The sequence below is a fragment of the Pseudophryne corroboree genome, chromosome 6, assembly GCF_028390025.1.
Source record: "Pseudophryne corroboree isolate aPseCor3 chromosome 6, aPseCor3.hap2, whole genome shotgun sequence".
Lineage (NCBI taxonomy): Eukaryota > Metazoa > Chordata > Amphibia > Anura > Myobatrachidae > Pseudophryne > Pseudophryne corroboree.
The window spans coordinates 355,463,165-355,491,099 of record NC_086449.1 but is presented as its reverse complement, the minus strand read 5'-3'; the positions used below and the strand labels follow the sequence as shown (position 1 = coordinate 355,491,099).

General features: G+C 44.8%; 2 protein-coding genes across 8 annotated transcripts in view; one reads left to right on the top strand and one right to left on the bottom strand.

Annotated features, from left to right (window-relative positions):
* Nucleotides 1–571: 571 nt before the first annotated feature.
* Nucleotides 572–27,208, bottom strand: LOC134932300 (zinc finger protein 585A-like). 5 transcript variants are annotated; one of them, XM_063926611.1, is made up of 7 exons: nucleotides 27,186–27,208; nucleotides 24,463–25,202; nucleotides 21,868–22,515; nucleotides 19,188–19,793; nucleotides 16,921–17,415; nucleotides 9,312–9,578; nucleotides 572–1,414 (listed from the first exon to the last, which is right to left on the bottom strand). In XM_063926611.1, exons 2-7 carry the CDS (start codon nucleotides 25,148–25,150, stop codon nucleotides 885–887), a joined length of 3,234 nt encoding a protein of 1,077 aa, XP_063782681.1. In that variant the 5' UTR covers nucleotides 25,151–25,202; nucleotides 27,186–27,208; the 3' UTR covers nucleotides 572–884. The 5 variants fall into 5 exon arrangements, with proteins under 5 accessions (XP_063782681.1, XP_063782678.1, XP_063782682.1 ...); XM_063926608.1 differs by lacking the exon at nucleotides 27,186–27,208 and adding an exon at nucleotides 26,681–26,770; XM_063926612.1 differs by lacking the exon at nucleotides 27,186–27,208 and adding an exon at nucleotides 26,681–26,770 and having other exon boundaries at nucleotides 19,188–19,700.
* The window catches only part of LOC134932302 (hydroxymethylglutaryl-CoA lyase, mitochondrial-like), a 53,480-nt gene continuing 52,372 nt past the window's right edge, over nucleotides 26,828–27,935 (top strand). For 2 of the 3 annotated variants that reach the window (XM_063926614.1, XM_063926615.1), the window contains exon 1: nucleotides 26,828–26,915. Coding sequence is in view for 1 of the 3 variants with exons in the window: in XM_063926613.1 (XP_063782683.1) it covers nucleotides 27,028–27,105 (78 nt within the window). In the remaining 2 variants the exon portion in view is untranslated. The other variant, XM_063926613.1, reaches the window with a different exon arrangement.

Sequence of the window (27,935 nt, the reverse complement as noted above, 5' to 3'; positions counted from 1 at the left end):
GACCACTTTAAGCACTGCTTGTAAGGGTAGTCAAACTATGGCATTTTTCAACAAGAGAAGTATACACGGTCAATTCATTAGCTAAATGTCAGAACTGATTGGATGCTTTTTAGATAGCTAAACCTATTAAAGTGCATTAAGACAAATAATCTGATTGCGATATATGGAGTAATGATTTTTTTTTTTTCCCATGCAAGAAATCTTCCAGTCTGGCTGTTAGAGAGAGATGGGATACATGAGGCAATTGCCATTAGCCTGTAAGAGTCTGTTTATAGGCAGTAGTGTGAGGCCAACACTGATCTAACCCAATTTAAAACACATTTAATACTTTTCATGTAATAGATCTTTGCAGTTCAATTCCACTTTAATAGGGGGCGTCTATCTGTTAAAGGTCACACGGCACTCTGTATACACACACACACACACACACACACACACACACACATCATTCCACGAGCAAGCAAAGCCACAGCCACTACTCTCACAGCTCAGACTCATCACAATGTACATACGTGCTAAGTGCAGGCATCAATGCCAAGATACTAACTTGTTTCAACATTTCCAGTCTGGATGTATTATAACAGTTCACTAACTTTTTTATAAAACTGTTCACAGTATAAAATGGAGTAAGGAATCAAACAATAACATTCACAGAAGGCAAAAGTGTCAATACATGTGCACACTTGTTATATCATACAGACAAGATTTTCATACTTTCTTGGTAACTTCCTTTCCTGTCTGTAACAAAAAACATACAGCCAGTAACTGCAACAATTCATTGGCAGCATCCCACACTTTCATTTAATTATTGGTCACAAATCCACCAGACCATTGTGCTGCCATATGTTCTATAAAAATTCTGATGTATAAATTTAAAGTGGGATCTAATGGACTGTTAGATGGGGATCTGAGTAGGGCCAATCTGCTGTGTGACTTGTCTGATGTTGTAAGAGCTTGGAATGGTCCCTGAAGCTTTTCCCGCACTCACTGCATGTGAAACATTCTACAGAATGAGTCCTCGTGTGTCTGACTAGAGAGGACTTGAGGCCAAACCTCTTCCCACACTCTGTGCACATGAAGAGCTTCTCACCGGTGTGTATTCTCTGGTGCACAATGAGAGAGGACTTCCGGGTGAAACGTTTCCCACACTCGGTACATAAAAAGCGTTTTTCTCCGCTCTGTCTTCTCTTGTTCATTTGATCAGACCCATCCCAAAAGCTTATTCCTAAGGTGCCATTATTCACTCCATTTAACACAGGTTGCTCTAAATGGTTTTCACTTTCATTGGTTCTCTCTATCTTCCCAGTAGTTTCTTCAATTAAAGATTTTGAAAAATCAAAATCCGCTCCCCAGTCAAGTGAATAAGGACATGCGATAATTTCTTCATTCTTATGGCGTTCAAGGCATTCACCAGCTGCAAGATAAGACAATGACAATAGTTCATATCTAAGAAAAATGGTTACTATGTTAAAAAAAATGTAGCGATATATCCATTAAAAAAAACTTTTACTTTAATACATTCTAATATTGTTATGTACTTCTGGTCAGACACACTTTATTCTTCCATATATACTATATGTTCTGTAGCCAGGGGCTATAGGGGCACATTTATCAACAAGTGATTAAACGTGTTGTAAATAATAAAACTCGCTGCGTCTGATAAATGGTGCACTTCAGTTCCGATAAATAGACTGAGATGAGGGGAGAACTGATGAGAAAAGTTGAAAAGAGTTGTCCTATCATATTTTTACAGATCACTAGATATATACAAGTCTATGTATATACTGTTGGTATAACGGCACAAAGCCTCCACGGGATGTGATCATTAGGCTGATCTCTTTTAAAATCAAAGAACAAATTACAAAGTCCTCTTTGAGGAATCTAAATGACACGTATATCAAGACTTTGCATCTGCTACAATTAGGAATAGGCTAGAACTGTCACTTGCATCCTTTTATTATCACGGTTACGTTTATACAGTAAAAAATAGTTAGTAGTGAATGTTGGGGGAAGACAAGTATTCATTTGACCCTTAGGAAGGAAAGCAATTCCTCCACAGTCTGAACTTTCGATGCTCCAAAGCAGAATCCAACCTCAGTAATTAAACTGAGTAAAGGTGCATACACACCGCCCGATATTTCAGCCGTTATACTGAATGGCCGATATATTGCGGGTCCGTCGGCCAGTGTGCACGAGCGATATGTCTGTGAATACCGCCGTTCACAGACATATCGCTTCGGCCCTACACACATTGTGCTGTGTGTACTGATGGTCAGCTGACTGCCCATACACTTGCTGCAGACACCGGCAGTGATTGACAGCACAACTGGGCGTGCGCATGTAAATGCCTGACCAGTTTGTGACGTCAGTCCCGACGGATCGGGCACACAGTATGCACAGAACACTGCCGGTCCGTCTGTAGATATATCTGCAGATCAATTGATCTGCAGATATATCTACAAGTGTGTACCCTGCATTAGAGATTTAAGACACCTCAAGATTAAAAAGTGTCCTACCATAAAGCCTTAACTTCAGTATTACTTCCACACATGGTTAAGTTTTTTAAGTCCATATTTAGTGACCTTAACTTAGTGTTCACTCTAGGAGTGAAAAGGGGCAGGGCGCCGGACTCCAGGGGCACATGTGCGCGCGCGCGGGGCACGGCCACGCAAATTAGGGGGGGTGGCCACGCCTACGTCATTATAGGGGGCGGTGCGGCCCACAGACGCTACTACAGAGAGCGTCTGTGGCCGGTGATGTCACTGTTGGGGCGTGCCCAGCACCTCCGTCGGTGCTGGGCTTCCCCCAGCCCTCTCCCAATGCGTGAATGGATGCCGCGCGCATGCGCACGGCATCTATACACGCCAGGAGGGCAGGAAGCGGGAGGCTGTGCTAGCAGGGCGCCGCAAAAGGGGCAAGGCGGGTTTTGCCTGCTAAAAAACGGGCAGGGCGCGGCGCCCTGCTAAAACAGCCTAGAGTGAACACTATTAACTCCATTTTCATTTCACTATTGTCACTAAATTCTTAATCTGTTATTGTTGAACTATGTTATTGTTTACAATAAAAAGAAATTTAAAAAAGTAGGATACATAAGCTTTGTTTCATATAGAGGCGGCACCACAATATTTGCACTTGGATTGGACAGTATTCTAAAATCATTCCTCTGTGCTGCTCGGAGATCCTGCTGCTTGTATTATACAGTTTTCAGTACTACTACTTGTCACCATTCCCAGCCTAACACCATGATACACGACCTATCACATGAAGCCTTGTACTTAGTAATACAATCCATACAAGTGGACAAGTCAGGGCCTTGAGCAATTTCAGAGCCCTAATATCCTGAATTTTTCCATGCTCCTGTGTGCAGTCTGTTTACCTAACTGACCATGGAGCGTTCAAAAAGGTGACATGACTTAAATTAAGTGAAAAAAAAAACAAAAAACATGTGGACATACAAACAGGAAAAAATAAGATTTTACTTACCGGTAAATCTATTTCTCGTAGTCCGTAGAGGATGCTGGGGACTCCGTAAGGACCATAGGGATCAACGGGCTCCGCAGGAGACATGGGCACTTTAATTAAAAATTTAGTTCCTGGTGTGCACTGGCTCCTCCCTCTATGCCCCTCCTCCAGACCTCAGTTAGAGAAACTGTGCCCAGAGGAGATGGACAGTACAAGGAAAGGGTTTTGTTAATCCAAGGGCAAGATTCATACCAGCCACACCAATCACACCGTATAACTTGTGATAACTACCCAGTTAACAGTATGAAAACAACATAACATCAGTGCAAGACCGATGCAACTATAACGTAACCCTTATTGAAGCAATAACTATATACAAGTATTGCAGAAGTCCGCACTTGGGACGGGCGCCCAGCATCCTCTACGGACTACGAGAAATAGATTTACCGGTAAGTAAAATCTTATTTTCTCTAACGTCCTAGAGGATGCTGGGGACTCCGTAAGGACCATGGGGATTATACCAAAACTCCCAAACGGGCGGGAGAGTGCGGATGACTCTGCAGCACCGATTGAGCAAACATGAGGTCCTCCTCAGCCAGGGTACCAAACCTATAGAATTTTGCAAAAGTGTTTGAACCCGACCAAGTAGCTGCTCGGCCCCCCCGGGCAGCCGCCTAAGAAGAGCCCACCATCCTAGTGGAATGGGCCTTGACCGATTTTGGTAACGGCAATCCAGTCGTAGAATGCGCTTGCTGAATCGTGTTACAAATCCAGCGAGCAATAGTTTGCTTTGAAGCAGGGGCACCAATCTTGTTGGATGCATACAGGACAAACAGCGCTTCAGTTTTCCTGACTCTAGCCGTTCTGGCCTCGTAAATTTTCAAAGCCCTGACCACATCAAGTAACTCGGAATCCTCCAAGTCACGTATAGCCACAGGCACCACAATAGGTTGGTTCATATGAAAAGATGATAACACTTTCGGCAGAAATTGCGAACGGGTCCGCAATTCTGCTCTATCCATATGGAAAACCAGATAGGGGCATTTATGTGACAAAGCCGCTAATTCTGACACACGTTTAGCCGAAGCCAAGGCTAATAACATGACCACCTTCCACGTGAGATATTTTAACTCCGCCGTTTTAAGTGGTTCAAACCAGTGTGACTTTAGGAAACTTAACACCACGTTAAGATCCCAAGGTGCCACCGGAGGCACAAAAAGGAGGCTGAATACGCAGCACTCCTTTTACAAACGTCTGAACTTCTGGGAGAGAAGCCAACTCTTTTTGAAAGAAAATGGATAGGGCCGAAATCTGAACCTTAATGAAGCCTAAGTTTTAGGGCCAAATTCACTCCAGTTTGTAGGAAGTGAAGGAAACGGCCCAGATGGAATTCTTCCGTAGGAGCATTCCTGGCCTCACACCAAGAAACATATTTTCGCCATATACGGTGATAATGTTAAGATGTCACGTCCTTCCTAGCCTTTATCAGCATAGGAATGACCTCATCCGGAATGCCTTTTTCCGCTAGGATCCGGCGTTCAACCGCCATGCCGTCAAACGCAGCAGCGGTAAGTCTTGGAACAGACATGGGCCCTGTTGCAACAGGTCCTGCCTTAGAGGAAGAGGCCACGGATTTTCTGTAAGCATTTCCTGCAGATCCGGATACCAGATCCTTTGTGGCCAATCTGGAACAATGAGGATTGTTCTCACTCCTCCTTTTTCTTATTATTCTCAACCCCTGGGTATGAGAGGAAGAGGAGGAAATACATAGTCTGACTGGAACACCCACGGTGTCACTAGGGCGTCTACCGCTACTGCCTGAGGGTCTCTTAACCAGGCGCAATAACTCTGCAGCTTTTTGTTGAGGCGGGACGCCATCCTGTCTATCTGTGGCAGTCCCCACCGAACTGCAATCTGTGCGAAGACTTCCTGATGAAGTCTCCACTCTCCAGGACGTATGTCTGGTGAGGAAGTCTTCTTCCCAGTTGTTCACTTCCGGAATGAACACTGTTGACAGTGCTCTTACATGATTCTCCGCCCAGCAAAGAATTCTGGTATCTTTCGCCATCGCCACTCTGCTCCTTGTGCCGCCTTGGCGGTTTACATGAGCTACTGCGGTGACGTTGTCTGACTGGATCAGAACCGGTTGGATGCGAAGAAAGGTCTCCGCTTGACGTAGGGCGTTGTATATGGCCCTTAGTTCCAATATGTTGATGTGAAGACAAGTCTCTTGACTTGACCAAAGACCTTGGAAATTTCTTCCCTGTGTGACTGCTCCCCAGCCTCGGAGGCTCGCGTCCGTGGTCACCAGGATCTAGTCCTGAATGCCGAATCTGCGGCCCTCTAGAAGGTGAGCACTCTGCAGCCACCACAGGAGAGATACCTTGGTGCTGGGGGATAGGGTGATCAACTGATGATCTGTAGATGTGACCCAGACCACTTGTCCAGTAGGTCCCATTGGAAAGTCCTCGCATGGAACCTGCTGAAGGGAATGTTTTTCCCAGGACTCGAGTGCAGTGATGCACTGACACCTGTCTTGGTTTCAATAGGTCCCTGACTAGAGTCATGAGTTCCTGGGCCTTCTCTATCTGAAGGTAAACCCATTTCTGGTCTGTATCCAGAATCATACCCAAGAAGGGCAGACGAGTTATAGGAACCAACTGTGACCTCGGGAAATTGAGAATCCAGCCGTGTTGCTGTGACACCTTCAGCGAAAGTGACACGCTGTTCAACAACTGCTCTTTTCATCTCGCCCTTATTAGGAGATCGTCCAAGTATGGGACAACTGTGACTCCTTGCTTGCGTAGGAGCACCATTATTTCCGCCAATTACCCTGAAATTGGTAATGACAATCCTGTACCGCAATTGTCAGGTACGCCTGATGGGGTGGATAAATGGGAACATGAAGGTATGCAGCCTTTATGTTTAGATACACCATCAAATCCCCCCCTTCCAGGCTGGCGATGATCGCTCTGGGCGATTCCACTTTAAATTTTAACCTTTTCCCGTATAGGTTCAGAGATTTTAATTTTAAAAATAGGTCTGACAGAACCGTACGGTTTCGGGACTACAGCCAAGGTTGAGTCATATCGCCTTCCTTGTTGCAGTAGGGGAACCTTGAGCACCACCTGTTGGAGATACAATGTGTGAATTGTATTTAATATTATCTCCCTTCCTGGGGGAGAAGCCGGTAGGTCCGATAAGGAAAAACCGGCGAGGAGGCACCTTTCGAATTCCAGCTTGTAACCCTGAGAAACAATTTTTTATTGCCCCGGGAACCACCTGTAAGTGAACTCAGATGTGGCTGAAGAGTCGAAGACGTGCTCCCACTGGGGCGGACTCCCTTAGCGGAGCTCCAGCGTCATGCGTTGAATGTAGTAGAGGCCGGGGAGGACTTCTGTTCCTGGGAACTAGCTGTGCCCTGTACCCTTACCTCTGGTAAGAAAGGACACTCCTCGTACTTTCTTGTTATTCTGCGACCGAAAGGACTGCATTTGATAATGTCGTGCTTTCTTAGGCTGTGAGGGAATATAAGGCAAAAGATCAGAATTACCAGCTATAGCTGTGGAGACCAGGTCCGAGAGCCCTTCTTCATACAATTCCTCAGCCTTGTAAGGTAAACCTTCCATATGCCTCTTTTAGTCGGCATCACCTGTCCATTGCATGTTCCACAGGACACTTCTAGCAGAAATCGACATAGCGTTGACTCTAGAGCCCAGTAGATTAATGTCTCTTTGGGCATGTTTTATATATATATATATATATATATATATATAAGACAGCATCTTTTATATATATATATATACACATATATACACATACATACATACATACATATACTAGGGTCAATACCATAGTATCCTTATCTAGGGTTTCAATCTCCGCTGATAAGGTATCTGTCCACGCTGCTACAGCGCTATAAACCCATGCCGACACAATCGCCGGTCTGAGTAGTGTGCCAGAATGTGTGTAAATGGACTTCAAAGTACTTTTACTGCAAGCTATCTGCAGGATCCCTGAGGATAGCTGTTAAGTCAGCGCTACCTTTTGGGTAAACGTGACAAAGCTTTGTCCACCCTAGGGGAAGATTCCCATCGTATCCTGGCCCTAGTAGGGAAAGGATACTCCCTGAGAATTCTTTTTTGGGAAGCTGCAGCTTCTTGTCTGGAGATACCCGCTCTTTTTCTTCATGAGAGGAGGGAAATTTACCTCAGCTTTCTTCCCCTTAAACATGTGTACCCTCGTGTCAGGGACAGATGAGTCATCAGTGATATGCAAAACATCTTTTATTACAATAATCATATATTGAATACTTTTCTGCCAGTTTTGGCTGTAACTTTGCATTATCGTAGTCGACACTGGAGTCAGACTCCGTGTCGTTATCAGTGTCTATTATTTTGGATAGTGAGCATTGTGAGACTCTGAAGGTCTCTGTGACATAGGGACAGACCTGTGTAGATTCACTGTCTGTTCTCTAATCTTTTGTGCAATAAATTTACCTCAGCACTTTATTTCACATATTCAATCAGGTGTCGGCGTTGTCGACGGAGACACCACTCACACACACATTTGCTCCATCTCCTCCTTAGGAGAGCCTTTTACCTCAGACATGTCGACACACACGTACCAACACACCACACACTCAGGGAATGCTCATCTGAAGAGAATTCCCCCACAAGGCCCTTTGGAGAGACAGAGAGAGAGTATGCCAGCACACACCCCAGCGCTATATGACCCAGGAAAAAACACAGCAATTTAATGTTTACCCAGTAGCACTGTTTTTATCTGCGCCGAATTATGTGCCCCCCCTCTTCTTTAAAACCCTCTTTTCTACCGTGGTATAAGCAGGGGAGAGTCCGGGGAGCTTCCTCTCAGCGGTGCTGTGGAGAAAAACATGGCGCTGGTGAGTGCTGAGGGAGAAGCCCCACCCCCTCGACGGCGGGCTTCTGTCCCGCTAAAAGTGTAAAATTGGCGGGGGCTCATGCATATATACAGTGTCCAGCTGTATATATGCTCCTTTTGCCAAATAAGAGGTTTATATTGCTGCCCAGGGCGCCCCCCCCTGCACCCTTACAGTGACCGGAGTATGTGAGGTGTGTGGGAGCAATGGCGCACAGCTGCAGTGCTGTGCGTTACCTCAGTGAAGATCATGAAGTCTTCTGCCGCCTCTGAAGTCTTCTTTTCTTCTCATACTCACCCGGCTTCTATCTTCCGGCTCTGCGAGGGGGACGGCGGCGCGGCTCCGGGACGGACGGCGAGGGTGAGATCCTGCATACCAATCCCTCTGGAACTAATGGTGTCCAGTAGCCTAAGAAGCAGGACCTAGCTTCAGAGAGTAGGGCTGCTTCTCTCCCCTCAGTCCCACGATGCAGGGAGATTGTTGCCAGCAGAGCTCCCTGAAAATAAAAAACCTAACAAAATACTTTCTATCAGTAAACTCAGGAGAGCTCACTGAAAAGCACCCAGCTCGTCTGGGCACAGTATCAAACTGAGGTCTGGAGGAGGGGCATAGAGGGAGGAGCCAGTGCACACCAGGAACTAAATTCTTTCTTAAAGTGCCCATGTCTCCTGCGGAGCCCGTCTATCCCCATGGTCCTTACGGAGTCCCCAGCATCATCTAGGACGTTAGAGAAATAGAAACGCAAACTAATTCTTTTAACAGAGCTTGCTGTAGAAGGAAGACCCGTTGGGGACATTTAGAAAAAACTGCAGAAAGGGTAAGTTTTGCTACATCACAGTATGCCAAAGTACAGCATACCATAGCAACCAACCCGGTCCCAAATGTCATTTATCCAGTAACTTTGCCAAATGTTCCCTATTGTTCTGTGCTGTGCATAGCTATTACTCACATGTGCAGATGTTTTCAGGAGACTCCTGCTTTATATTCATAGACTCGTTCTGTATTTTCTCTTCTGTGTTAGCATACTGTGAGTCCAGATAGTCATTTATAGGTAGAGATGCGATAGGCAGTGGATATTCATTACCATGGCCCTTGTCCAGCAGACTTGACACCTGTTCTCTCTCAAAAGGCACCTTTGCTACCACCTCTGTGTCCATAGATGGTTCTTCTCCTGGTTCAGTCTTTGATACAGCATTTTGATTCATCTGCAGCTGACCTGATGACATAAATACATGTATGTATATACATTTTGTTGCTTAAGAAGACCACTATATAAGTCACATGACAAGGAGGACCTATATAAAATACATGACTAGGAGGACCTATTTAAGTTACATGACTAGGAGGACCTATATAAAAGTTTCATGACTAGGAGGACCTGTATAAGTTACATGATTAGGAGGATCTATATAAGTTACATGAATAGGAGGACCGATATAAAAAGGTACATGACTAGGAGGACCTATATAAAAAATGTACATGACTAGGAGTCCTATATAAAAAGGTACATGACTAGGAGGATCTATATAAGTTACATGACTAGGAGGGCCTATATAAAAAGTTACATGACTAGGAGGGCCAATATAAGATACATGACTAGGAGAACCTATACAAGTTACATGACTAAAGCTGGGTACACACTGAAGCGATGTCAGGTCGATTTGTTGTTTTGTAACGACAAATCGCATATAATCGCTCAGTGTGTATGGGTGATTGCGCACTCCCGCAGTTGCTAGCGACGAACACTAGGTTTGATGTGCTGTACATCAAACCTAGCAATATCACAAGTGATCTTGTTTACGCTTATGATGGAAGGAACGGAACATGATTGTTCCATCCTTCATAAAACTTGTTTCAGTGAATACACAGAATCTGGGCTTAAGGACACTGATTCCGATGTTGGAACGAATGCCCGTTGCTGCAGTGTGTACCCAGCTTAAGAGGACCTATATAAGTTACATGACTAGGAGGACCTATATACTGTAAGTTAAATGACTAGGCAAACCTATATTAGATAAATGACTAGAAGAACCTATATAATACCCCTTTTCCACTAGCTTTTTAGAACACGGGTAAATGCGCAGGGGCGCGCATTTACCCGTGTTTTTCCCTAGTGGAAAAGGGTTCCCCGGCAAATTCCCGGATCAAGTGATCCGGGAATCCTACCCGGGTAGCTAGCCGGGTTGAACACGTGTTCAACCCGGCTAGCTGTCTAGTGTGAACGGCAGCCGTGTCGAGGCGACACGGCTCCCGTTCACGGTGTATGGTAAGGCGGCGCTGGGAGATCATATGATCTCCCAGCGCCGTCCCTGCCGCGTCACTAGCCGCGTCACCAACCCGGCAATTGCCGGGTTGGTAAGCACTGTCATTAGGGGGCTGTAGCACGGGTCACAGCCGTATCAGGCGACACGGCTGCGACCCGTGCTACAGTAGTGGAAAAGGAGTACAAGTTACATTACTAGAAGGATTTCATAGCATTGAAAATGTAGGAAGCAGTAAGACGTAGCTATTTTAAATAGAATTCTACATAATGTGTAAGAAAAAACAACCAACCTTTTATTATCACTTTATAAAACATAAAAAAATACAATGAGTGTAAATGCATCTTGTGTCTCTCACCAATATTCCAGCAATAAAACCTGTTTACACAAACTACAATTAAGCGCAATAATCTAGAATTCAGCGTAACTATAACATTAGGGGTAGAAACTATTTTTAACCTACTAGTATGTGCAGGGGGGATTGGAAAAAAAACGGTTTAAAAAAAAACAAAACTTTTTTTTTTGTTTACACCAGGTTTTTTTTTATTGTTTTAATGAAGAAAAAATTTAATCATGTATTAGATACTTTGATCAACCAAGTGTAAATACTTTCTAATATTACTATTGTTATTAGGCTTTGATTTATTTTACCTCTTTCAGTTAAACCATTTTTTTACAGCTTATTATTACTATTACATCTGAATATATGTAGAAGACTAAACATATTAATACATAAAGTACACTCAGAGATAGATGAAACTGAAAATAGGATTTTAAATACCTACCGGTAAATCCATTTCTCGTAGTCCATAAGGGCTACTGGGGACAGTTTAGTACGATGGGTATAGATGGGTCCAGAGGAACCAGTGCACTTTAAATTTCTTCAACTGGGTGTACTGGCTCCTCCCCTCTATGCCTCCTCCTACAGCTCAGTTATAGGTAAAACAGTGCCCGGAGGAGAATGACATACTTGAGAGAAGGAACATAACAAAAAGTGTGGTGAGATTTACACACCAGCACACCAAAACATAATTGGGCCAGCAACGGCTGGCAACATTAACAGCAACAGCTGAACAGGTAACACATAACAGAGAACCTTCAGAAAGTCACCGCACAGAGGCGGGCGCTCAATATCCCTTATGGACTACGAGAAAAGGATTTACCGGTAGGTATTTAAAATCCTATTTTCTCTAGCATCCATAAGGGATACTGGGGACAAATTAGTACGATGGGGATTTCCCAAAGCTTCTAGAACGTGCGGGAACGTGCGGACACATCTGCAGCACCGCCTGCCCAAACTGGGTATCCTCTTTGGCCACGGTATCACATTTGTAGAACTTCACAAAGGTGTTCTTCCCCAACCAGGTAGCAGCTCGGCATAGCTGTAGTGCCGAGACTCTGCGGGCAGCTGCCCAGGAAGAGCCTACCGACCTGATAGAGTGGGCCTTCAGAGACTGTGGAACAGGTATGCTGCCGATGCATAGGCCTGTAGGATAGTAAGCCTAATCCAACGTGCAATAGACTGCTTTGAAGCAGGGCAACCCTTATTTTTTTGCGCATCATACAGCACAAACAAGGAATCCATCTTTCTGATCCGAGCCATCCTCTGGACATAGATTTTCAAGGCTTGCATTGCATCCAATGCCACCGGAGGAGCAGAACTGTCAGAACTGGACGGAATCACAATATGTTGATTCAAGTGAATCGCATAGACCACCTTCGGCAGGAACTGCTGTCTTGTCCTGAGCTCTGCTCTGTTCTCGTAAAAGACCAAGTATGGACTTTTACAGGATAAGGCCCCCAATTCTGAGACACGTCTAGCAGAAGCCAGATCCAGTAACATCACTGTTTTCCACGTGAGGTACTTCTCTTCTACCGTCGTCAGAGGTTCAAACCAGGAGGACTGTAGAAAGTGTAACACTACATCTAGATCCCAAGGTGCCGTAGGCGGCATGAGAGGGAGGTTGTATGTGAAGCACCCCTTGCAAGAAGGTCTGAACTTCCGGCAAGAGAGCCAACTTCTTCTGGAAGAAGATGGAAAGAGCTGAAATCTGGACCTTAATGGATCCCAGACGTAAGCCTTTATCCACTCCAGCCTGCAGGAACCTTCCCAAGTGGAATTCTGCAGGGGGATAGGTGCGTTCCTCACACCAAGAGACATATCTCCGCCAGATTTGATGATAGTGTTTTGACGTCACAGGTTTTCTGGTTTGTACCATAGTGGCAATTACCTTTTTGGAAAGCCCTTTTTGAGCTAGGATGTTCCGCTCAACTTCCATGCCGTCAAACAAAGCTGCTGTAAGTCTGGGTAGACGAGTGGTCCTTATTGAAGAAGATCCCTTCTTAGCGGTAGAGGCCAAGGATCCTCTACGGACATGTCCAGAAGAGCCGCGTACCACGCTCTTCGGGGCCAATCCAGGGCAATCAAGATTGCTTCCACTCTTTGATGTCTGATCCGCTTCAGCACCCTCGGGATCAGCGGAATTGGAGGAAACCGGTAAACCAGCTGGGAAGGCTGAGGGTCCCTGGTTCGTGAGCAATAGCAGTGAAGCTTCTTGTTGAGGCGAGAGGCCATCAAGTTGATATGTGGGCATCCCCACCTGTCGATGATTTGTTGAAACACCTGAGGGTGTAGTCCCCACTCTCCCGGGTGGAGGTCATGGCGACTTAGGAAGTCCGCTTCCCAGTTGTCCACTCCCGAAATGAAAATTGCGGACAGTGCTCTTGCATTTATTTCTTCCCAGAGGAGTATTCTGGAGACTTCTCACATGCAGGCCCTGCTTTTTGTCCCTCCTTGTCGACTGATGTACGCCACAGCTGTCGCGTTGTCAGACTGCATCTGGATCGCCTGATCTCGGAGTAGAGGGGATGCCTGCATTGTGGATAGTCCAAAGTTCCAGAATGTTGATCGGAAGTAGGGCCTCTTGCGCAGACCACCTGCCCTGGAACTGCGCCCCCTGGGTGACAGCTCCCCATCCTCTCAGACTCGCATCCATCGTGAGGAGGATCCAATCCTGATTTCCAAAGCGTTGTCCTTCCAGCAAGTTGGAAGACTGTAGCCACCACAGGAGAGAAATTCTGGCCTGGGGTGACAGCCGAATCATCCGGTGCATCTGAAAATGGGAACTGGACCACTTGTTCAGGATGTCCAATTGGAATGCTCTGGCATGAAACCTTCCGAATTGAATCGCCTCGTATGAGGCCACCATCTTTCCCAATAATTTTATGCAAAGATGAATGGAGACTCAAGGAGGTCAGAGTACCATGCGAATAATTTCTTGAAGTGTTTTCTTTTCCTCTGGGAGTAACACCTTCTGTGCTACAGTATCCAGTAGCATTCCCAGAAACAGGAGTATTTGAGACGGTTGCAATGACCGATCTTTGAGCTACACCTGCAACAGTGTAGATAGAAAAATTGAGACCACTCTGAAATCTATCTGCCGGGTCCTTCACCGTAAAGGAGCCCGAAGCAGGGAGTACCACCTTTTTAGAAAGACGAGACTGAGACGTCTACTGCTGGAGACTCTTCCCAGAATTTTCTGTCTTCAGGGGCAAAGGGGAATGTATGCAAAAACAGTTTCGACACCTCATATTTTTTATCTGGATTCTTCCAGGCTATTTTAAATAAGTCATCCAATTCCTTGGAGTCAGGAAATGTGACTGTCAGTTTGTCTTGTGGGAGAAAAAATGACTGCTGAGCATTAGCATCCTCCAGGGGGAGCTTTAACACAACCCGAATAGCCAATATGAGGGGTTCAATACCCTATCATCCTGTATATCATCATCAGTATCTGATAGGAGTGCAGGGAGAGCACGTTTTTGTGCACCTGTGGCAGACAGGGGGGTATGCTTAGCAGTTAGACTTGCCACTGCCTGTTGCAGTTCCTGGGTCTTATTGGCATTTGCAGTGAGTTGCGATGGCATATCAGACATCACAGTTTTGATAGCCCCAACCAGGAGGGCTCTGGACTCTCCCCCATATTGTTATCAGCATTCTGAGATGACTGACTACACTGCTCACATGATATTGAGCCAGATGAACTAGGAGAGAATCTAGCATTACATACACTGCATGACTTCTGTTTTACCATTGTGAAGCAGAAAAAACAGGTAACATACACATACAACACAGCCTGATATATATATAGATTACAAGCCAGCCCTATTGCATGTGAGAGGAGACACAGGAGAGAGGACCCCAGGCGCACCCAGCACTGCACAGCCCCAGTGAGGCAGTCAGCGTTTTTATATGTAAACAACAGTGAGACTGTAATATGAAACATCCCTCAGAGGGATGTTATTGTGCACTAATATAGCGTCTCTCCCCCTCTACACCCGGTACCAGCGATCCAGGGACTGTAATGGAGGAGCTGTGGAGGCTGCTGCTGCTGCTATGCAGAGGAAGGCGCCAAAATGCCGCTGAGCCCGGTCTCGTGTAACTCCACCCCCGCCATGGCGCCGGAGCTACTGCTGAATATTTATACTGGCCATGTCTCCTATGTGTGTAATCTCACATAAATTCTTGTTACAACTATATTAGCCAGTCGCATGCAGGGGCTATAGCGGGTCCCCCCTGGAGGGACCCGTACGCCTCAACTACGCTTCAGCCACACATTAAACTGGGGGACCCCCCTAGCGGGATCCTCGGTGTGTACTCACCACCGTTGATCACCTTCAGGCAGTGTTAGGAGTGTGCGGCATGCTGCAGCTGCGACGGCCAATGCGCCATGCCCCGCTGAACAAACAGACCCTCAGGACGATGGTCCTGCAGCGGGAAAGTGGCTCTGCACCTCAAGAGGCTGGTGACCGCCCCTCCCCCTCTAACTCGCCAGTGACCGACCGCCCCTCCCCCCCAAACAACATACCGAAAGAAATAAAACTTTTAAAAGAAATTGAAGAAAACTCTTGCATCTTGCAGAGTGTGCATCCTCTCCTGAGGGCACTTTTTTCTAAACTCAGCTGTAGGAGGAGTCATCGAGTGGAGGAGTCAGCACACCCAGTTAAAGAAATTGAAAGTGCACTGGCTCCTTTGGACCCATCTATACCCCATCGTACTAATCTGTCCCCAATATCCCTTATGAATAATAGAGAAAATAAGAACAACAAATTATTACTCATTAGCCCTACTTATAATTAAATAAATCTGAACAGTAATACAAAATGGAAAATGTATAAGCACTTTTCAAAGAAACACACACGCAGGCACAAAAAGGAGTTAAGCATTAGCACTGGACATCCCACTGGGATTGAACATTTGGAATAAAAACACTAGTTTTTTTAGTATAATAGGCACCATGCCAGTAGTCACAGCATAATAAAAAAACAGAGATGGTTTAAGCCAGCCAACCCTGAGTATGTGTCTGAATAGACCTGAAGCATCTATTTGATGGCAGCAGAATGTCAATCATCCACATGGAAATATCGTGCACCTCTGAATCAGCCCTACTGTACTACTACATATTTAACATTTTCCATTATATATTGTGTATTGATATGTGTCAGTTTTTGATGAAACCCCAGCTTGCAATTTTGTCCATTTCATCAATAAAATCCATTTTAATAATATTCCATTAGTTTAGATCATATTAATCAATTTTCATGAAGGTGTAATATGGAACTGCAATAACTACTACCAATATAGTTCATACATGCCATCCAACTTTTAAGCTCTGTGATGCGGGACCTTCACCCGAAAAAGGAGTGGGCCTTGGCTGAGAAGGGGTGGGGCCTTAGGTTGTTGGGCGTGGCCTTGTATCACATACAACCATTTCAACATTTTGGGGCAGCTGAGCAGCACCCAGGCTCATTACAATACACTGTTTAGATGTCGTGTGCATTGTAATGACATCACAGGCTCCCCAATCTCCTCCTCCCCCCACAACCCCCGCAGGAGGGACAGTGGGACAGTGTCCGAATAGTGGTACTGTTCCGCTGAAATAGGGACAGTTGGAAGGTACCATTCATATGTGGTAATAAGATTCATTCAATGCAATGTATTTATTAATTTAAGAATTTTAGCTTCAGAGGCGTTAGAAGCGTTGGACAGTCCATTTTCATTCAGCAATTTAGTAAATTATTTTATGTCCCCTGGCGCAAATTATTATCTTACAGCATTAAACAAAGTGACCTCCACTGAACATTATTAGAACAAAGCAGTGGATGGTGAGTGCGATGTGACAGCACCAGCTTTGTTCTCCTAGACAGGAATGCCGGAGACTGGCTTCAGAAGATGATTAAAAAGTCTAATCCTGGCTGATTCAAGAAGATTCTAATTATATTCACCATAAAATCACTCACCCTTATGATTTTCTAAGTGTAACACCAGATCGTCATATCGACTGAAATAAATGCCGCAATCAGAGCAGATATTGAGGGTTTCGCCAGAATGGGTCCTCAGGTGTCTGACTAGAGAGGACTTGAAAGCAAATCTCTTCCCACACTCGGTGCACATAAAGAGCTTCTCCCCTGTGTGGACTCTCTGATGGACAATAAGGGAGGACTTGCGGGTGAAGTTTTTCCCACACTGGATACAATGGTAGGGCTTTTTGCTGCTGGAAGATCTTCGTTTGGGAATGGACTTAGTATTGCTTGTGCATTTCCCATTTCCCACTTGTTTAGAATCAAAATCATCTGACGCAGTATTAAAGATAACGTTTTCTGTGTTCTCACTTCTAAGCAGTTTAAAGTTGTCTTCTTTGGTAAAAGATTTACAATTGTTTTTTCTCTTCAACTTTTGAATACGAGAATGTGCATTGCTACCTGCATTATCCATAACATCGGTCTCACCCTTACCTGGAAACAAGTACACGTTAAAGATTTTAGAAGTTGGTAAAAACACACTAACTACAATTAGGTCATTAGCAGAAATGCAAACAAAAGTTCAACTTAAATGATCAGAAGCATATGGACCGATTCACATTTAAAATGAATAATAATATAGGCGCATACCATTAACAGTAAGTAAACAACGTCTCCAAGCAAACCTTGCAGCCTCAACAGGTACTAAACTGATTTTTAAGGGGGATGCCACTAGATGCCGCGGATGCCACTAGCTTGGACACATTTCTTCTTGCTGCTTTGGAGGTGGCGAGAAAACATGTATGAAAAGATTGAGTGCCCTGACCAGGATTTTAGATGGGTTTAGCCACAATATGCTGCTAAATTCAGTCTATTTGGGTGCGACAATTAATGGGCACCTGGAATAATTGAATAGCTCAGTCGGGTGCCCATTAATTATCGAGGTGCACATAAGAATTTAATACCCCTAAGACCTTCTTCAGGGTGCTGATACTAAAAGCTATTTGGACTCTCAAAGTGATCATAATAAAAAATAGCTACAATATATTCTGTGTTTTTTATCAGATATGTATAATATTGCTGCGCATCACTCATCCATCTTCCCTATCCCACCTTTACTTTTGGCTGGACACTCTGCTCTCCATATATAACCTGTACAGTGATTGCAGTTGATCAGTACAGGCGATATATGGTGTGGGAAAATATATAGTTTGCAAATGTAATTTTTCACATCTCCCCCTTCCCCATATCTCCTGGGTGCTGTGGTCAGTACACTACCAATTTACTGACAGAGCTATGCCCAGTCAAAAGTCAGAGAGGGAGAAAGGCTGTACAGATGTATATTCCACTGGGCACAAGGTATTGCACTGCACATCCGTAACCTGCTTGTGAGGTGGAATGAAATTAAAACATTGGGTGCGATCCTCCAATGTATTAACTCTGCATATGCGTACAAGATGCACTGTGCATGTGTTCCGATGGTTACCGTCGGGGGACGCATATCAGAATTGCATAGAGATCTAATGTCCAATGGTTTTCGTCGATGTCCAATCAGTGGTGCATCTTTGTGCTCAACTGGGTGCCATTGCACCACAGCCAGTGGGCGTCTCAATAGGATGTCCATCGGCTGCACCATTAGCATAAAGACGCAGTAGCGACTGCTATTGCAAATGCGTACACCTCTAAATCAACCCATAGGTTTTGTACATGGAACGGATTCAGTATGATATCCCGGCGGTCAGGTGACAGACGCCAGGATCCCGACAGCCGGAATACCGGTGGCAAGCAAGCACAGTGTGTCCCCACGCTGTGGTTGCCACACTTCGGGTCTCGTGGCGACCGGTTATATTCCCCCTCAGGTGGTGGCGTGGACCATCACCCGAGTGGGGATTCCGACCTCCGGTATTTCCCCGGGTGTCGGGATTCCAGTGACGGTCTCCTGACAGCCGGCAAATTGAATGCCTCCCCATGGAACTGCTGTTAATAGTAAGGGCATTCCTAAGACAATGCTGTTCTGTGAGGATTATAAACCTTTTCTGCATACAGAAACCCAAGCCACCTTTATGTCTTTGAATTAAATGCAATACATTAATTTAACTACAGGTAAAATATACTAATGTCGTTTTGTATACTACATATTCTATATACATACACAATATATTTTGTGAAATCTATATATTTAGCTGAATAGTGTTTATTTAATAACCACACTAACAGATCTTGTTTCTGTGTTTGTTTATTGATTAGTTAATAGCTGTTAATTTCACCTTGATAATCGCAAGCTTCAGTATGTTCTGATTTTGGCCGCAGCTTCTCTGCTTTGTGGGTCTTCTGATGAGTTACAAGCTGTGATGCCCGAGAGAAGGACTTCTGGCACTGCGGACACTTATAACGCCTCTCTCTTTTGTGGACTTTCTGGTGCTGGAAAAGGCTAGAGTAGCGACTAAAGCACTTGCCACAATCCGGGCAGATATTGAGGACTTTTGGAGAATGAGTCCTCATGTGTCTGACCAGAGAGGACTTGAGGCTGAACCTTTTCCCACACTCAGAGCACATGAAGAGTTTCTCACCGGTGTGTATTCTCTGGTGTACTATGAGGGAAGACTTCCGAGTGAAACTTTTCCCACAGTCAATACATAGAAAGCGCTTTGCTCCACTACTGACTTTCCCATCTGCATCATCCCCAAGCAATACGGCAATATAGCGGTTTTCTTCCTCATCAGTGTTACATTTCTCTAAGATATCAGGCAACATCTTCTTCTGTCGTTCCATATCTTCACCTGTGTAAATAGGTTCAGAAATGCTAGAGTATGTTCTGACATACATATCTGTGTGTAACAGACAGTTCATGCTATTAAATGAATGACCATTACCTAGAGGATAATTGAAACATATCACAGGATTTTACAACAAGGGTAACAATTGCATTTTTAAATCCAAACCTGATGACATAGGGGGTAATTCAGATCTGATCGTAGCAGCAAATTTGTTGGCAGCTGGGCAGAACCATGTGCACTGCTGGGGGAGCACCCCACCCAAATCTAACTCTCTCTGCACATGTTATATCTTTTCCCCCTGCAGTGCACATGGTTTTGCCCAACTGCTAACAAATTTGCTGCTACGATCAGATCTGAATTACCCCCATAGTTCAGTGTCCTGCATTGTGCAACCCAACACATTGGATTGTTCCTTTAAATAAATATCAGCTTTAAATACTGCCACAAACATTGCCAAATGTTTATGGTGTGCATACACATAGTTCTGCGCCGATACAACATCTTAAACTCATGTTTACTCAATGCTCTCCTACCTCCTCATATTATAATGTGTTCTTCAAAGCTAGAATGCACTTCATTGACCCTGGAAAATGTGTTTATGGCAATACGCACAACTGGTGAGTATAATACAGCTAGAGCCTAGGAAGAAATCTTTAAACCATTTTACGTTTTCATTTCCTAACTTTTGGTTTTCTTTCATTTGTCACACTTTCCTCCTCTGATCATTCAACTCCATCTGAAGCTACATGGGAAGTTTGGAATATGCAGGTGCCACACAAAGACTGTGCCTCCTGCTTGTCCAGAGTGGTGAACAACAATTTGGCTACACATGTATGTAGGTCAAACTGGACAAGATCTGGCCAATCACTTTTTGGGCCAAGAGTCTGTATCACCTGTTTTAGGGGGTGATTCAGACTTGATCGCTGCTCTGCGTTTTCACACAGCAGGCGATCAGGTCATAACAGCGCTTGCACCGCAATGCGCATGTGCGTCGGACAACAATGGGCATCGCCGGTCAGCGACAGGATGGTGCGAAAATACCAGTCGCACGGGCGTTCGCAAGGTGATTGACAGGAAGAGGCCGTTTGTGGGTGGTAACTGAGCGTTTACTTGGAGTGTCCGGAAAAATGCAGGCGTGCCCAAACGTTTTCAGGGAGGGTATGTGACATCAGCCTGTACTCATCTCACTGTAGGAGTAAGTCACGGGCTGAGCACAAACTGCACACACTGGATTTTTGCAGCTCTGCAAACACATCCGATCACACACTTGCACAGGGTGAATGTACACTCCCTTTGGGCGGCGACTATCTGAACGCAGGACAGCAAAATTAGCAGCGATTAGGTCTGAATCACCCCCTTAGTGCGAGTTTTTAATATCATCAGCAGAATAATGGTCGCCTTCCACCTTGCTGATAATTTAATGACCTAATAACTATTATCTGGAGTTTTTATTGCTTGTTTGGGCTTCCCATAAGCTGAGATTTTGTAGTGGTTCAATAATCACCTATGAAACTGCATGTGTGTATTTACAAAATTAGACATAGGGCCTAATTCACTAAGGATTGCATTTTGAAAGCTGTTTGCAGGAGCTTTGCAATTGCAATCCTTAGCAATGCAAATGCAGGATGAGGTGCATACCACCTCCGCTCTGCATTCGCCATGTGATCACATCTGAGATGAACATCGCGACCATCAGTCGCGATGTTCATCTGCAACGGCAGGCTGAGTAAACTTAAGGTTTCTCAGTCTTGCAGTCACAGGGCGGCTTCAGAGGTTAAGGAAACTGCATCTTGTCACGCAGTCCTTGGCCTTGCCACTCCAAGTAAACGGGGGCAACACGCTGCCATTTTCAAGAACACCGGTGGACCCACCCTAAGAACGCCTCTGCTTGTCAATCAGGCAGAAGCGTTTGCATACCTGCGACATGAATGCAGGACCCGTTCTGCACCTGACCATTGGGGAAATGCAGTTAGGATCGCAGCAGTGATCCTTACTGAATCACCCCCATAATGCAGTTTAATTAAAATCTCCACTCCCGCCTTACATATCTTCTCTCTACTATACTAGGTGGCCATACTCCTTGTGTAATAAGGATTGCAAACCATAATCAAATTATTTACTGTATCAGCGTAATATATTTAGGTTAACATAAAGGGAAGCAGAAACTTACCTAAGTGTATCCTCTGGTGTCTTATAAATGTACTTTGCCTCCTGAAGCATTTCCCACATTGCAGACATACATGGGACTTTCCTGCAGAGTTGGATCTGAGATAGTTGCTAAGGTCACCTTGATAATCAGTGTCTTCTGCAAGTTCTGATTTTGGACACACCTTCTCTGCTTTGTGGGTCTTCTGATGAGTTATAAGCTGTGATGCCCGAGAGAAGTTCTTTAGGCACTGCGGACACTTATAGCGCTTCTGTCTCTTGTGGACTTTCTGATGCTGGAATAGGCTGGAGTAGCGACTAAAACACTTGCCACAGTCAGAGCAAATATTGAGGACTTTTGGAGAATGAGTCCTAGTGTGTCTGACCAGAGAGGACTTGAGGCCGAACCTTTTCCCACACTCTGCGCACATGAAGAGTTTCTCGCCAGTGTGTATGCGATAGTGTACAATAAGGGAGGACTTCCTGGTGAAGCTTTTCCCACAGTCAATACATAGAAAGCGTTTGTCCCCACTGTGAGTTTTCCTTTCTGCATGAGCAGACTCATTTCTTCTTTGACGCAATTTTTTTTTCTTCTTATGTAAGGATCCAGATAAATTACAATCTACTTTCTGTGTGAATCCATTATCCTTGTCAGTGGAGAAAACAGTTTTTACTGAAAGAGAAAGAAAACCGGTTACAATTTCTGACCAAACAACAAGAAATACATGCTTATGTCAGAGGTTTTACAAAGAACACAAACATTGCAAGAAAAGGGTTAGCGATGGCCACATTTGTGCAATTACATGGGACATCGGGGGTAATTCTGAGTTGATCGCAGCAGGAATTTTGTTAGCAATTGGGCAAAACCATGTGCACTGCAGGGGAGGCAGATATAACATGTGCAGAGAGAGTTAGATTTGGGTGAGTTATTTTGTTTCTGTGCAGGGTAAATACTGGCTGCTTTATTTTTACACTGCAATTTAGATTGCAGATTGAACACACCCCACCCAAATCTAACTCTCTCTGCACATGTTATAAATTCCTGCTGCAATCAACTCAGAATTTCTCCCATCAATACAAGCATATTGTAGCAAGTTATGAGGGAGTCTTGAGGAAGTCTCCGTTGCTAGGAGACGAAACGCGTTGACGCCCCTTTCTACAAGTTCATCATTGGACACCCGTTATTTGGCAGACAGGCTCCTTACCATCTCGGTTCCCGACACCCCGTCCGGTGTACATACTGCAGCCAAGTGACCTCTAGGAACCGCACCTCCGCTGTGAGGTAAAAAGTTATTTCAGCTATTCACGGCATCTTGTTATTTGGAAACTGCTGCGGCTATGGATATGAACGGATCTCCGCAGTGAGACCACTATAACACCAGCCATCAGCGGATGTGCTTTTCCATACTGCTACCATCAGCTGAATAAATTACGTCCCTTGTGGGGAAGTTCCTAATATAACACCATCTTATGGTCAATTGATGGCTTCTCTACCGGAGGTCAGCAAGTTTGCTTTTCAATTATTACTGAGGCATCAACCAAAAATCTTCATCTTTACCACGTGCATTTGCACACAGGACCCTGTGATAAACTCCAGGAACCAGCACGGGGGTAATTATTATTGTTTTTGTCTCTATTAACTTTTTATTAGCTAATGCAGAGCCTTCTGTGGACAGTCCATATGATTTCACACTGGGACAGTGTGTAGGGCCCTTTACTCTGGCTCTCCTTCCTAGTCCAAATAAAGCTTCTAACATTCACTTACAAGGCCCTCACCCATTCCTCTCCAAACTACAAATCTGACCTTATCTCTCTCTAAACTGCCACCCGCCCCCTTCACTCCACATATACATGCTGTCTCTCCTGCAAACTGATTACTTCCTCCCATTACTGTTTCCAAGATTTTGGCCATGGTGCTCCCTACCTCTGGAATTCTCTATCTCTGCCTATCAGTCTCTACGCCTCTCTACAAAGCTTTGAGCGGTCTCTCAAGACCCACTTCTTCATCAAACTCAGCCATCTCTCATGCTAACCCTCTGTTCCATGCTCATTCTACCCCATCTGTGTCACCCCTGTCTGTCAGCCCCCTCCCCTTTAGAATGTAAGCTCTCATTAGCAGGGTCCTCTCCCCTCTCTTACCTAAACTATTTTGTACTTTGTGGTTAGGCATTGCATAACCCTTGTGGCACCATATAGATAAGTAATAATAATAATAATATTCAAAATAATAAAAGCAGGTTGATTTTCCCTATACAAAAATTGGCACTTGAAATCTTGCAACAAAATTGCTAAAATAGTGCCACTTTTACAAACTCATACATTCCTCATATAGTCTACTTAGTGAACAATCCCATAGTTTTTACTGAGAGGTGGACATTTTGTGGCTCTCCATCATATTTTACAACCTAATGTAAAAACGTGTGCATCATCAACATCAACCTATAGTACGGTGAGTGACCACACAAGACAAATAGTAGAATATTTAAATGCAGTGATTAAATGTTGACAGTTACAACTGTCCTAGAAATGTTTCAATAGAACTATTATCGTAATAAAAACATACTCCTTCCTATATCGTACCAAGTTATTAGCCAATAAATGTTTTCTTCATCTTCCTCACCTCTGTGTACTCTCTGGTGTCGCATGAGAGAGCCTAGCGCTCTAAAAACTTTCCCGCACTGCAGGCATACATTGGCTTGCTGTGCTCTCTTCTGAATGCTGAGCTTGTCCACGTCACTACAGCTTTCCCCGCACTCCGACTTCATAGGCAGCAGATTCCTCTTATGGATCCTCTGATGAACTACAAGTTGTGATGCCCGAGAAAAGGTCTTCTCACAGTGGCAACATTTATAGGGTTTTTCTTTCCTATGGACTTTCTGGTGCTGGAAAAGGCTGGAATAACGGGTGAAGCACTTGCCGCAATCGGAGCAGATATTTGGGGTCTTTGGTGTGTGGGTTTTCATATGTCGGACCATAGAGGACTTGAGGCCAAACCTTTTCCCACACTCTGTGCACATGAAGAGCTTCTCCCCAGTGTGTATTCGCTGGTGTACAATAAGGGAGGACTTCCTAGTGAAGCTTTTTCCACAATCAATACAATGATATCGCTTCTGTCCACTTTCTGTTTTGTTGCCATTTTCATCTATTCGGCCCCAAAGGTCATTTGTACAGTCACTATTTGCAGTCCCTTCTGCACTGGATTTCTCTCTATTTTGAGCATTATCAACTTCATCTTCATCCATTTCTTGTTGTGTGTCAGAGATTATAATGCTAGTAATAGGAGTGAGTCTTCCTGGTCTCTTGGACATACATTGTTATTTCCCGTCAAAATTTAATTGAAACTATATGGAGACTTTTCTTCTGTTGAATAAGAAAAATATAACGTTATTACATCATTACATTACAGCTACTAAAATTAATTGTTTTACTCTGTACTGTGTATAGGCCCTCATTCCGAGTTGATCGCTCGCTAGCTACTTTTAGCAGCCGTGCAAACGCATGGTCACCGCCCACGGGGGAGTGAATTTTCGCTTTGCAAGAGTGCAAACGCCTGTTCAGCCGAGTGGTACAAAAACATTTTGTGCAAAACAAGACCAGCTCTGCAGTTACTTATCCTGTGCGATGATTGCTGCGACGAAGGACCCGGAATGGACGTCAGATTTCCGCCCAGCAAACGCATGGACACGTCTGCGTTTTCCCTAATACTCCCAGAAAATGGTCAGTTGACACCCATATATGCCCTTTTTCGGGCAAACTCCTTGCGATCGGCTGTGCGAATGGATTCTCCGCTAGAACCATTGCACAGCAACGATGCTCTTTGTAGTCGTATGACGCGCGTGCGCATTGCGGTGCATACGCAATTTTGTCATTTTTTTACCTGATCGCTGCTCTGCGAAAATTGGCAACGAGTGATCAACTCTGAATGACCCCCATAATAACAGTGGCTTGGTTGTTGCCTTTCCCTGGCCTGCATGTGTTCACATTTGTGTGACCATGCTTTTAATATACTTATCCAAGTGAAAATGTCCCTAATGCCTCTCTGGCTCTTAGACTTTGTAAAGGAGGTATTCAATTGTTTTTGGGCGAGTATAAGTAATGGGTGCCCAGTGATCAATTCAATTGCTTTTTTTTTTTATGGGTGCGAGTGTTGTAGGAGCCCATTACTTATTACACCCAAATGTCACTCCAGCAAGGTGCGAGCAAACTTAATGTGCACCCACGGAATTTGCGCCCATTGGCACAAACAACTAAATAGCTCATGTCACTTAATACAGGAGCTGCGGGCACCCAAAAACCATGTAATTCCCTCCTATGGGTCTACAAGCATGCATAAGCGTTCCTTCTCTTTCCAGTCACAAGCAGGGTGAATTCATGCCAGATAAGCATCGCCAACTGGTGTAGTACCAACTCTGCATCAGCCCCTATATGTATCGCATTACACATCTACTGCATTCTGCCTACTATACTGTTTTCATAATAAGACATGAATGAATTCTTATATTATAAAGTTAGAAAGCAATGTTAGCAGCTCAGTTTCTCTGCTTTGTGTAGCATGCATGAAATGGACTGGAAACCTATACATGCTATGTATGCTGTTTAGACTATGATACAATGGTTATACCTGAAACACTACAAATACGAATACAATGTAGTTAGAAAATATGTAAACATAACATTTCACATTAATACATAGAGCTACTCATATTGTCTGCACAGACTGATTGCAAATGTATGACCTGCGTCCGTCTGCATACTGTACACAAGGAACCCATCAGACACCCCATAGTAGTGGAATCACTACAAACCATTCCATACACCAACCCGTGACCCCGAGTTACCAGATCAGTCACTTCCGGGAGTTACGGTAGAGTAGCGGCTGCTGGGAATTGTAGTTCAGCTTTGCACAAGTATACACCCACGGCTGGGTATCAGGAGGCGACTGCCCATTGCAATCTTTACCAGCAGGCACTTCTGCGCTGTCATACCGCCAGGCTGCCGAAAGGGGGCAGTGCTGCTGCGGGAAGAAGCTGTTTCTAGGGCAACGGGCCAACTGCCGAGTTTCCAGGCGTTACGGTAGGACACTTCCGGGTATTGCTCCCGCCCCATACCCAATCACCGCGTATTACCCACGCTTTGGCCCACTTGGACAGGAAACAGTGCGGAGTATTGGCTGCTGTTGCACGCCATGTTAGCGATGGTTGCCAGGATAACTGCCCCCCGGGGCCTTGCTGCAGGCTGGACCTCTGGGGCTGTGCTGCGGCAGGTCAGACTCGATCAGCCCTAAGTGTTTACCAATGCCATTAATGCCTGTGTTACATCTAACCTGTTGATTTATACCCTTACTGTGAAGTAGGTCTCATGTCAGGTATAGCTGATTCCTTCGCTTGTATATAACTGCATATGTACCTCCCAACATGACACTCTGCAGGAGGAACAAAATGCTCTGTTTCTGGGCTTTCCTATTCATGTTTGCCATCACCTGTTTTGAACAAGTTAATGGATAAGAAAGGTGTTTCAGCACAGGTGATGGCTATCGGTCCAAGAGCAGCATTCTGGTAATGTTGGGAGGTATGCTACATAGAGTAAAGGCATTGGTCGCACTATCTGGCAGGAAGCTCAGGAGCGCAGTGTGTTGTGCTGCTGTGCCGGATTATGAGTCAGAAGCGTCTATTAATGGCTGCATTAATTGATGTCTGCAACTATATGCAAATGTTACTACAAAGCCCTTCCCAGGTGTACAGCCGTGCGTCCGAGTACTGTGATGCACACTTGCAGGGGCGCAGTTAAAATGCTGCCGGGCGGGATCCCGGCTGTCAAAATATTGATGCCGGAATCCTGACTTGTGGCCAGAATACTGACGCCAAAATGCTGACAGATGTGGGATTCCTGGCGTCAAAATATTGATGCCTAGAATCCAGACTGTCCTATCAGCAGGACGCGCGCCGGGGTAGGTTAGGTTTAGACATTAGAAGTAGGATTAGGGCATACCCTCCAACATGACCCGCCCCACTAGGTACAAAATGCTCTGTTTCTGGACTTTCCTCTTAATTTATGATTGCCATCACCTGTGAAGAAACAGCTTTCTTATCATGT